This window comes from Bubalus bubalis, chromosome 18 (assembly GCF_019923935.1).
Source record: "Bubalus bubalis isolate 160015118507 breed Murrah chromosome 18, NDDB_SH_1, whole genome shotgun sequence".
In the NCBI taxonomy this organism is placed as follows: Eukaryota; Metazoa; Chordata; class Mammalia; order Artiodactyla; family Bovidae; genus Bubalus; species Bubalus bubalis.
The window spans coordinates 56,876,458-56,888,328 of NC_059174.1; the positions used below are offsets into that span (position 1 = coordinate 56,876,458).

The 11,871-nt window shown below is 49.9% G+C and overlaps 1 protein-coding gene across 2 annotated transcripts in view; it reads right to left on the reverse strand.

Annotated features, from left to right (window-relative positions):
* The window catches only part of VSIG10L (V-set and immunoglobulin domain containing 10 like), a 15,891-nt gene continuing 4,020 nt past the window's right edge, over positions 1-11,871 (reverse strand). For both annotated transcript variants that reach the window (XM_006065898.3, XM_006065897.3), the window contains exons 4-11: positions 11,410-11,703; positions 10,977-11,261; positions 9,467-9,721; positions 8,786-9,064; positions 8,080-8,373; positions 1,892-2,005; positions 1,557-1,711; positions 1-1,083 (exon numbers count right to left, since the gene is read on the reverse strand). In XM_006065898.3, the coding sequence (XP_006065960.3) occupies positions 1,024-1,083; positions 1,557-1,711; positions 1,892-2,005; positions 8,080-8,373; positions 8,786-9,064; positions 9,467-9,721; positions 10,977-11,261; positions 11,410-11,703 (1,736 nt within the window). In that variant the 3' untranslated portion in view covers positions 1-1,023. The remainder of the gene's footprint in view (positions 1,084-1,556; positions 1,712-1,891; positions 2,006-8,079; positions 8,374-8,785; positions 9,065-9,466; positions 9,722-10,976; positions 11,262-11,409; positions 11,704-11,871) is intronic.

Below are 11,871 nucleotides of genomic sequence, written 5' to 3' on the forward strand. Positions count from 1 at the left end.
TTTCTTTCCATCATTTACTTTATTACTTACAGCAAAAATAATCTTCATTGATGCACTCCTTACATTTCCAGTGAGAAACTCAATTGGAAAAGGAAGTCATCCTGCTCAGGAGAGCAGTAGCAAGCCCTGAATTTCACTGGCCCCAGACATTTGATCAGATGACAAATACTTAAGGATGTTTTTGGGCCAAACTCTGTGTTAAATGCTGGTGATAATGACATGGTCTCTACCTTCGTATAACTCTCAGTTTAGAGAGGAAGTCAGAGGTTAAACAAGTAATTACATATTTACATACAAGAAGCAGGAAGTTCAGAGCCTCTAGGACTCAATTCATAGCCAAGGCAGGTTTGGGTCATGGGTTAGAGAGGGGTCCTCTAAGATGGTAACAGTTCTCTTTATACTTGAAATATTAACAATGCAGAGCAAAGAATCCTGCTCCAAGTGCAGTAAACTCTAGAAGCAAAGGCCTGGAGGCAAACTAAAGTGTGGAGAAGAGAAGCAGGGGTGAAATTTCTGGAAGGGGAGGTTAGAGAGGCCAACAGAGGCCAAACCACAAAGCTTCAACAAAGGTCCCAATGAGGAGCTTGGATAATATCTGAAGGGCAACGGGCAGCCCTAGAAGGGCTTAAAGAGAAGAGGTATGTGATCTGATTTAAGATGAAGATTCTGGGAACTGGATGTGGCGTAGCCTGGAAGAGGCAAACATCAATATAGGAAGACCTTTCCAGAGAATGAGGCAGGGCACCCTCTCCAGCTCCCGGCCGCACAGACCCTTGCCCGCTTGAAGGCTGTACAAACCACACTGTTCGGTTAGCAGGAGTCTCTCCCAGCCGTGGAGCCCCATCTCCTTAGTTGCATGAATACAGGGAGAATCTTCCTGGGCGCTGAGAGAGGGAGACGGGAAGTCCCACTTTCCAGGTCAAACCGTCAGTCACAGTGGGATAGGAAGTCCCTGACTGCTACGAAGGCGAAACAGGAAGTTCCGCCCCCAAAGTCCTGCACAAAGCGAGCCACTCCCCTGGCTCACACCTGTGTAGCTGCCCGAACGGTTTTGGGGCCCCCACCTGGAGGCATGCCGGTGGCCTAGAAGAGAGAAGAGGGACGGGGAACAACCACAAGAGTTACCCTGGATGTGACATAACTCACCCTTTCCCAGCGCTAGCTCGCACCATTCCAAAAGTAGATGAGTTCCCTCCATTTGCAAGGGGGGAAAAAGGTCTAGTCACCCTTGGGAGAAATAAGGCATGCAACAACTCAAATTTTATGGGGAAGAGATGTTCTATCCCACTTAAGAGAGAAAATGAAAGCTTTCCCAATTTTTATGGAAATGAATGAAGGCATTTTGGGGAAACTGGAATTTCATGCATATATATATATATATGATGGAAAGTCCTGTCCAACTTCTGTGTATCAAAAAAAAAAAGAGGGGGAAAATCTATCAACTTTCTGAATCAACAAAAAAAGCTGGAGGAAGAGAATTCTGACCATCTCCTCTGCCTGACTAAAACACAAACATTTCCACCCCCATTCCAGGACCCTGGGGCACCCATACTCACTGGGTGGGCCCTGATTGGACTAGGGTTCTCCAGCGGTACTTTGAGTGGCAGAGGCTGTGGGGTGTGCACTGGGGTCACGCTCTGCACCTTCTTTTCCGGTTGGGGGACTACAGGGGTCCATGTGCCGGGTTGCTTCTTTTTCTTATGCGCCTCTCCTGGGAAAGGGAAGAGGAAGAGAAATAGGAATACTTGATTGGCTGTACCCACATGCCCATTCAGTCAATGGCAAAGGAAGCTGGGCTGAAGGTGGATTAGATGGACTGGAGGTAACTGCTGCTGATTGGTTCAGAGGCTGAACCAGTGGGACTCTTTTCAGGGGTGGGTTCCCCACTTACTTCGAAAGCGGCACAGACAGCAGATGCACAGGAGGAGAAGAGCTGCCAGGAGTGCCAGGCCTAGTAGGGACCCCAGAACGATGCCAGCGATGGCCCCGGGGCCCAGGGTGGGACCTGGAAGAAACCAAGAGAAAGGTAATAAGGGGAATGGAACCAAAGCCAGACCTGTTTCCAGAGCCTTCTGCCTCAACCCTCCGCTCGTCAGAACCAAGGAATCTGAGACCCCTTACACCTCAGTTCATTAAACGTTTCCTGAATGACTGTGGTGTGTCTGGCATTCTGTCAGGTGGTGCAGATCCATTGGTGAGCAAACCAAGATACCCACTATCCTGTGGGTTGATATTAATATTAGGAGGGAAATCAGAAATGAATGGGGAAATAGATAACATAATTACAGATTGTGTTCAGAAGAAAAAATAAATGTGCTATGAGAGAAATTTGCTTTTGATGTCTCTGCTTTCAGGAGCAAAAGCAGACACATCACTTTGCTGGCAAAGGTCCCTACAGTCAAAGCTCTGGTTTTTCTAGTTGTCATGTACAGATGTGAGAATTGGACCAGAAAGAAGGTTGACTGCCAAGGATTGATGCTTCTAAATTGTGCTAGAGAAGATTCTTGAGAGTCCCCTGCACTTCAAGGAGATCAAACCAGTCAACCCTAAAGGAAATCAACACTGAATATGCATTGGAAGGACTGCTGCTGAAGCTGAAGTGCTAATATTTTGACCACCTGCTGCGAAGAACCTACTCTTCGGGAAAGACCCTGATGCTGGTAAAGACTGAAGGCAAAAGGAGAAGGGGGTGGCAGAGGATGAGATGGATGGATGGCATCAACCAATGCAATGGACATGAACTTGAGCAAACTCCTAGGGATAGTAAAGGATGGGAGTCTGGCATGCTGCAGTCCATGCTGTTGCCTCAGACACGACTTAGCCACTGAACAACAACAAATGATAGAAATAATGGAAGAGGAGGTGACATTTAGAAAAGTTGGTGAGGGAAGGTCCTCAAGGAAGTAACATTTGAGCAGAGACCTGGGGAATAGGGAGCCAGGCATGCTAAACAGGGGGACAAGGGTGTTCCAAGCAGAGGGAACAGAACATGCAAAGACTCAGAAGCAGGAAAGAGTTATCTGTGTTCAATGAAGGCCAGTGTGGGTGGAGGATATGGAATGAAGGTGGAAGAGGTAAGGGTTGAGGTTAGAGGGAATAAGAGGGGCCAGAGCCTGGGCATGAAAGGCTTTTTAAGCAAGGCAGCAGCAACATGGTCTGATTAGTGTAACTTTGGCATCTACTTGGAGGATGGATTGTAGGCTGGCAAGAAGGGGCATAAAGACACCAGGAAAATGGCTACTGCAGTCAAGAGAGGACTGTGGTGTCTGACCAGAGTGTAGAAGTGAAGATGGAAAGAAGCAGATGATTAAGAAAGCATCTTGGAATAGAATTTGTACCCTGCTCTTGTGTGAAAATTGTATAAATTTTAATTATGTTGGATTGGCTCATAGTGCTTTTCAGATCTACTATATCCTTCTACTTTTCTGTCTATACATGCTATAATTTTTGAGTGTGATATTGAAAGTACAGCTAAATATCTTAATTTATCTACTTAAAAAATAATTGCAATATATAGTTGAACTACGTGTAACTTTGTTCTGTATTTTCCAAGTCTCCTGTAAATGTATTATCATACTTTCATAGTTTAAAAAATAAAAAATTTAAAACTAAAAAAAAAAAAAAAGCATTTTGGAAGGAAATTATGGGACTCTGGAGATATTTGGGATGTTACAGGTGATGTCAGCATGTGGGTAGTACCATTTTCCAGGATAGAAAGACTGGGGAGTTGACAGGAGAGGGGTGGGCAGGGTAGAGTCTAGAGAAATATCAAGAGGTCTATTTTGGACATGTAAAGTCTGAAACGTCAGTTGGACATTAAAAGTGAAGATGTCAAGTAGGGAGGTGGCTTTTCAAGTCTGGAGTTCAGAGGTCTGGGCTGGAGATCAGACATTTGAGCGTCATCTGAGTATTGATGATATTTAAGGCAGTGAGAGTGGAAAGGCCACATTGGGGAGAAATATAGGTGGAGAAGAGAGCTAAGGAAGGACGCATCCAGTACTTAGAAGTGGGAATATTCGCAACTACTGAAACCCCCGAGCTTCACAGCTAGACAGTACTCGTTGCCACGAAAGATCCTGCACAATGCAATGAAGGTCCCATGTGTTGCAACTAAGACCAATGCAGCTCACTAAAATCAATAAAAATTTTGAAAAGGAAGTTGGAGAGTGTTACTAATTGTCTCGTCCCCCAAAAGATATAGTACCTGTGAATGTGACTTTACTTGGAAATTCAGTCTTTGCAGATGTAATCAAGTCAAGATGATACGCAAAGACTTCATTTCCAAATAAGGTCACACAGGGACCTATGTATCTACATTTCCCCTAGCATCACTACTTGGGCCCTTTGGGGTCATTAATAAGTGAAATAAGGGTTTCTTGAACACAAGCCCTGACATACCATGACAGTTGATCTGACAACTGGAACAGTTTCAAAGTAACTAACAGGCAAGATATGCTGGACAAAGGGATGACTCACTTCCCAGGTGAGATGGAGTGGACGGTGTGAGATCTCATCGCGCTACTCAGGCATGCAATTTAAAACTTCAGCTCAGTTCAGTCATTCAGTCATGTCCAACTCTTTGCGACCCCATGAATTGCAGCACGCCAGGCCTCCCTGTCCATCACCAACTCCCAGAGTTCACTCAAACTCATGTCCATCGAGTCGGTGATGCCATCCAGCTATCTCATCCTCTGTTGTCCCCTTCTCCTTCTGCCCCCAATCCCTCCCAGCATCAGGGTCTTTTCCAGTGAGTCAACTCTTCCCATGAGGTGGCCAATGTACTGGAGTTTCAGCTTTAGCATCAGTCCTTCCAAAGAACACCCAGGACTGATCTCCTTTAGAATGGACTGGTTGGATCTCCTTGCAGTCCAAGGGACTCTCAAGAGTCTTCTCCAACACCACAGTTCAAAAGCATCAATTCTTTGGTGCTCAGCTTTCTTCACAGTCCAACTCTCACATCCATACATGACCACTGGAAAAACCATAGCCTTGACTAGACGGACCTTTGTTGGCGAAGTAATATTTCTGCTTTTGAATATGCTATCTAGGTTGGTCATAACTTTCCTTCCAAGAGTAAGTGTCTTTTAATTTCATGGCTGCAGTCACCATCTGCAGTGATTCTGGAGCCCAAAAAGATAAAGTCTGACACTGTTTCCACTGTTTCCCCATCTATTTCCCGTGAAGTGATGGGACCAGATGCCATGATATTTGTTTTCTGAATGTTGAGCTTTAAGCCAAATTTTTCACTCTCCTCTTTCACTTTCATCAAGAGGCTTTTTAGTTCCTCTTCACTTTCTGCCATAAGGGTGGTGTCATCTGCATATCTGAGGTTATTGATATTTCTCCCGACAATCTTGATTCCAGCTTGTGCTTCTTCCAGCCCAGTGTTTCTCATGATGTATTCTGCATATAAGTTAAATAAGCAGGGTGACGATATACAGCCTTGACTCCTTTTCCTATTTGGAACCAGTCTGTTGTTCCATGTCCAGTTCTAACTGTTGCTTCCTGACCTGCATATAGGTTTCTCAAGAGGCAGGTCAGGTGGTCTGGTATTCCCATCTCTTTCAGAATCCAAGAAACACCTGGGGTAACAGGCAAATTTGGCCTTGGAATACGGAATGAAGCAGGGCAAAGGCTAATAGAGTATTGCCAAGAGAACACACTGGTTATAGCAAACACCCTCGTCCAACAACACAAGAGAAGACTCTACACATGGACATCACCAGAGGGTCAACACTGAAATCAGATTGATTATATTCTTTGCAGCCAAAGATGGAGAAGCTCTATACAGTCAGTAAAAATAAGACTGGGAGCTGACTGTGGCTCAGATCATGAACTCCTTATTGCCAAATTCAGACTTAAATTGAAGAAAGTAGGGAAAACCACTAGATTATGCAGGTATGACCTAAATCAAATTCCTTATGATTATACAGTGGAAGTGAGAAATAGATTTAAGGGACTAGATCTGATAGATAGAGTGCCTGATGAACTATGGAATGAGGTTCATGACATTGTACAGGAGACAGGGATCAAGACCATCCCCATGGAAAGAAATGCAAAAAAGCAAAATGGCTGTCTGGGAAGGTCTTACAAATAGCTGTGAAAAGAAGAGAAGCGAAAAGCAAAGGAGAAAAGGAAAGATATAAGCATCTGAATGCAGAGTTCCAAAGAATAGCAAGGAGAGATAAGAAAGCCTTCCTCAGTGATCAATGCAAAGAAATAGAGGAAAACAACAGAATGGGAAAGACTAGAGATCTCTTCAAGAAAATTAGAGATACCAAGAGAACATTTCATGCAAAGATGGGCTTGATAAAGGACAGAAATGGTATGGACCTAACAGAAGCAGAAGATATTAAGAAGAGGTGGCAAGAATACACAGAAGAACTGTACAAAAAAGATCTCCACTACCCAGATAATCACGATGGTGTGATCACTCACCTAGAGTGAGATATCCTGGAATGTGAAGTCAAGTGGGCCTTAGAAAGCATCACTACGAACAAAGCTAGTGGAGGTGAAGGAATTCCAGTTGAGCTATTTCAAATCCTGAAAGATGATGCTGTGAAAGTGCTGCATTCGATATGCCAGCAAATTTGGAAAACTCAGCAGTAGCCACAGGACTGGATAAGGTCAGTTTTCATTCCAATCCCAAAGAAAGGCAATGCCAAAGAATGCTCAAACTACCGCACAATTGCACTCATCTCACACGCTAGTAAAAATAATGCTCAAAATTTTCCAAGCCAGGCTTCAGCAATACGTGAACCGTGAACTTCCATGGTTCAAGCTGGATTTAGAAAAGGCAGAGGAACCAGAGATCAAATTGCCAAAACCTGCTGGATCATTGAAAAAGCAAGAGAGTTCCAGAAAAACATCTATTTCTGCTTTATTGACTATGCCAAAGCCTTTGACTGTGTGGATCACAATAAACTGTGGAAAATTCTGAAAGAGATGGGAATACCAGACCACCTGACCTGCCTCTTGAGAAACCTATTATAAATCGTTTATATCTGAGATTTTCCATTTAATATTTTCAGACCACGGCTGACCCCTGGTAACTGAAACCTCGGAAATCAAAACCAAGGATAAAGGGGCTACTGTATCTTTTGCAGGGGGGAGCACAATTCAACCAATCAAGTCAAGATAAGATCATTAGGGTAGGTCCTCATCGGATATGACTTGTGTCCTTATAGGAAGACAGAGACACATACAGGGAGGAGGAGGAGACTGTGAGAGGCTGAAGGCAGAGGCTGGAGTAATGCCAAGGATTGACAGTCACTATCAGAAGACAGAGGGCTTCCCTGGTGGTTCAGCTGGTAAAGAATCTGCCTGCAATACGGGAGACCCGGGTTTGATCCCTGCATTGGGAAGATCCCCTGGAGAAGGGAACAGCTACCCACTCCAGTATTCTAGCCTGGAGAATTCCATGGAGTATATAGCCCATGGGGTTGCAAAGAGTCAGACACGACTGAGCGACTTTCACTTTCGCTTTATCAGAAGCTAGAAGGAGGCAAGTGAGGATTCTTCGCAGAATCTCGGAGGCAGGGACTTCCCTGGGGTCCTGCGGTTAAGAATTTGCCTACAATGCATGGGATGTGGGTTAGCTCCCTCATTGGGGGAACTAAGACAATGTGCTTTGGGGTAACTAAGCCCGTGGGCTGCAATGAAGCCCCAGTGCAGTCAAAAAAAAGAATCTGCCTTATTCAGATGGGATGTGCAGTTCGATCCCTGGTCAGGGGAGCTAAGATCCTACAGGCCACAAGCAGCTAAGCTCCATGGGTCACAACTAAAGAAAAGCGCACACGCTCTGGAGCCCAGTTTCCACAAGAGAAGCCCGTGCACCACAAGGAACACACAGTACACGAAAAACAAAAACAAAAAACAACTCAACAGTCTCAGACGCAGCGTGACCCTGCACAGACTCCTGGCTTCCAGAGTTGGCAGAGAATACATTTCTGTTGTTTCTAGCCACACAGTTCAAGGTATCTAATTACGGCAACCCCAGGAAACTAATGCAGAGAAAGAAGGAAGATCCAACTAAAGAGACTTAAGAGGGGGAAGTCCAGGAGAAAGGCTCCAACTCACCGACCCGGTAGATCTGGCTTTGGGAGGGCGTCCCTGGCTGGCCCCCCAGGGTGGGCAGGATACGAAAGACCCAGGTCCTGGGATTCTGAAGAGGGAGGGGCACCACAGCTGAACGCTCCCGAGGCCCCAGGATGAGCAGGGAGACCCAGTCCGAGGCGATGGCTCTGCCCAGGTCAGGGGCCTCCACCCGTGCCTGGATCTGGAAACGGCTGACCAGGGCTCCGCGCTCCACATCCCAAGTCAGCACTGCTGCATCCCGGGTTCTCTGCAGCCTCCACGAGGAGATGGATGGTCCTGGAGGGGTGAGGCAGGGGGTCAAGGTGGAAGCTGGATTCACCGGTCCAAGAGGGAGAGGAACAGGGTCACAGACCTAGACACCTAAGTCCTAGGAGCAGAGGGTCTGGAGACCCCAACTCCTGGATCTAAGAAAGGAAGAGAATGGGGGCCTGGACTCTTGGGTCTGAGGGAGCAAGGGTCTGAGGGTTCCCTGGAAAAAGTGACTGAGGTCCAGAATTCCCTGAGGGATCAGGGATCTGGGGGTGGGAGTCCTAGGGTCTGGGGTTGGAGGAGGCCCAGGACAAAGATTTCTGTGTCTGAGGGAGGAGGGGCTGGGGGTCTGGAGCCCTAGGTCTGAGGGAGGAACTGGCTGGAATCCCAGTCTCCTGGGTTTCAGAGAAGAGAGGTTCTGGGAAAAGGTGGGACTCACCAATGAGGGTGATCTTGTCGACCCCAGCACCCAGCGCCCCACTGCACAACACGGAGTAATTTCCCAGGTCCCAGTCCAGGCTGAAGTTGCCAATGAGAAGTCTCCGCCCATCCTCGGTGAGCTGCAGGCGTCCCCCGCCTCCTGGGGCTAGGGGCCGCCCTTCCCTGGCCCAGGATGCTCTGGAAGGTGGGGGACAGCCAGACGCCTGCAGCGCTACCTCTGCCTCTCCGGACCGTGTCTCCTCTACGATTGGGTGAAGCAGGACCTCTCGGGGGGCCTCTGTAGGCGGAAGAAACCCGAGCAAGAAAGTCAAAGAAGGAGTCCTGCGCCCTTTGGTGAATCTAATAGGGCACCTTAGCCACAAGAGGAAGATCTGCCCTTTCACTCTCTCCCTCATTCATTCGTCTGATTTCCTTAACGAGGACTTATGAAGTACGTGCAGCAGACCAGGTCATATTATTCTCAACCATTTGTTGCTCTGAATACTTGGGAAACTGTCAGTTCTCTTGGTGGGTCCAGGAAAGAAATTTTGGACCGGCCCCTGCTTGAGGTATAGAGAAAACCTCCGAACATCTGTAGGGTTAAAAACAGAGGAAATCCCCCTCCCTTGAGTCCTGAAGGAGCAAAGCAGTACCAGCTCCTCCTCGAGGGAAACAGTAAGGAAATCCTACAGGCTCTCACCCGGGATGACAGTGCACGTGCGCGTGGTCACCAGGTGGCGAGCAAGGCAGGTGACGGGGACGCCGCTGAGCCGGGGGTGGGCGGGGACCATTGCCTGGAGCACAGAGGACCCCAGTCCCTCCTGGACGCCTTCGGGGAGACCCTGGAACTTCAGGGAGGCGGCAGGGGCCCCGCCGGGCCACGAGCAGCGGAAGCGGAGGCTGCGATCCCCAGGAACCCCTTCGACAGAGCACTGAGGGGACCCGGGGGGCAAATCTGTGGAGGAAAGGGAGAGATCAAGGGGTCAGTCAGCTCTGTGTCCGTTCCCCCCCAGCCCCTTTACTCTTCTTCACCTGACCCCGTCTCGTGGGCACTGACACCGCCCATTCTCGTGTAAACCCCTCTCGCTTTCCGGCAAGTCCAGGGCTAAGTGGACAGCCCCACTGCCTGTCCCCGATTTCCTAAGGAAGCTTCATCTCCACTCTGATTCTTTTCCTTCCGCTCGTAGCCCTGCCCCCTTTTCTAGCTCCACGCCTTCCACCAGGGTCTCGGTCCCCTCTTTGATTACTCCAAGAGTAGCCTCTTCTTATTGACCCCTTCCCTTTTGTTGACACCCCTGCCCTTCCTACTGGGCCCTGCCCCATTTCTAAGATGACCCTGTCCCTTTCTAGAATGAATCCGCCCCTTCCTCTGTGACTCCGTCCCCTTTCCCAGGTAACTTCTTTCTTTTCCTGATTCCAGTTACTGGCCCAAGCAACTTAGGCCCTTTCCTATCTCCTGCTGCTGCTACTGCTGCTAAGTCACTTCAGTCGTGTCTGACTCTGTGCGACCCCACAGACGGCAGCCCACCAGGCTCCCCTGTCCCTGGGATTCTCCAAGCAAGAACACTGGAGTGGGTTGCCATTTCCTTCTCCAATGCATTAAAGTGAAAAGTGAAAGTGAAGTCGCTCAGTAGTGTCTGACTCTTAGCGACCCCATGGACTGCAGCCTACCAAGCTCCTCTGTCCATGGGATTTTCCAGGCAAGAGTACTACTTTTTGTCATTTACTTTGTTGTTCAGTCGTTCAGTCGTGTCCGACTCTTTGCGGGCACATGGACCGCGGCTCACCAGACTTTCCTGTCTTTTACTATCTCCTGGAGTTTGTTCAAACTCAGGTCCATTGAGTCAGTGATGCTATCCAACCATCTCATCCTCTGTTGCCCCCTTCTCCTCCTACTTTCAACCTTTCCCAGCATCAGGGTCTTTTGCGATTTACGTCCGCTGCTTGATTTGTTGAGATTGCCCCTTGCCCAGGAGTCCCCGCCCTCTCAGGGCTGACCCAGGCCCTTCTCGCCATCCTTGCTCCTCGCCTTCTCCTGGGCATCCCTGTTCCTCTACAGTGATCTCCGCCCCTCCCTGTCGGCCCCGCCCCTCCACGCTGGCCCCGCCCCCTCCAGGAGTCCCAGACGCTCGCTGGTACCGCCTCTTCTCCCGGGCATCCCGGCCCCTCCTTGGTGGCCCCGCCCCTGCATCCTGCCCAGCCGCACTCACCAGCCACCGTGAGGTTGAGCAGCGAGCGGCGGCGGCTGCCGGTGCGCGGGTTCCTGGCGATACAGGCGTAGGCGCCGGCGTGGCCGGGCCGGACCGCGGGCAGCAGGAGGCGCGAGCCGGTGGGCACGGCGGCCTCGGCGGGGTCGGCCAGACTCCAGGTGATGTCGGCCAGTGGCCGACAGGCGGCGGTGCAGCTCAGGGTCACGTTGCTGCCCGCGGTGACATACAGGGCGGGGTTGGCATCGCGGTTCGAGGAGACAGTGATGACCGGCAGATCCGGGCCATCTAGGCAGAGGAAGGGGGTTGAAACCGCGAAGGTCGGGGTCATCTGGGGCCGCCCCAGGATTTACGAAGACTAGACATCCTCCCTAGGGACTCCAGGAGCCTGAGCCCTCAGATCCGTGTCCCCGACCGGAGGCTTACCCCCACTCACAAAAAACACTGACGTTGGCCGCGGCCTCTGTGTGGCCGAAGGGGCTGTGGACGCGGCAGGTGTACCGGGCGTGGTCGCTGCGCACCGGACGTGCGATGAGAAGCTGGTCACCCTCTGCGCGGATCCGCGGTGGCTCCGCTCCCGCAGACTCCACTGTATCCAGGGCGCGTCCGTCCCGAGTCCAGCTTAGCTCCCCGCGACCCGGGCCCCACCCCATGCAGCGCAGCCTGAGCTCTGCTGCTCCTTCCTGGGTCTCCGGAGCCTTGGGCTGCATGGACAGCTCGGGCAGGGGCTCTGGGGGAGGGGGCATGGGCTCAGGACTAGGCTCTCAGCCCCTGCTGCCCTTAGGTCTGAGACCCAGTCCCTGCCACCTCTTACACCCAGGATCTGGCCCAGCTGAGTCCCCGTCTTAGCCCTCCTCTTAGCCCCAGGAATCCTTTTCTCGCAGACTGAGTCCCCAGC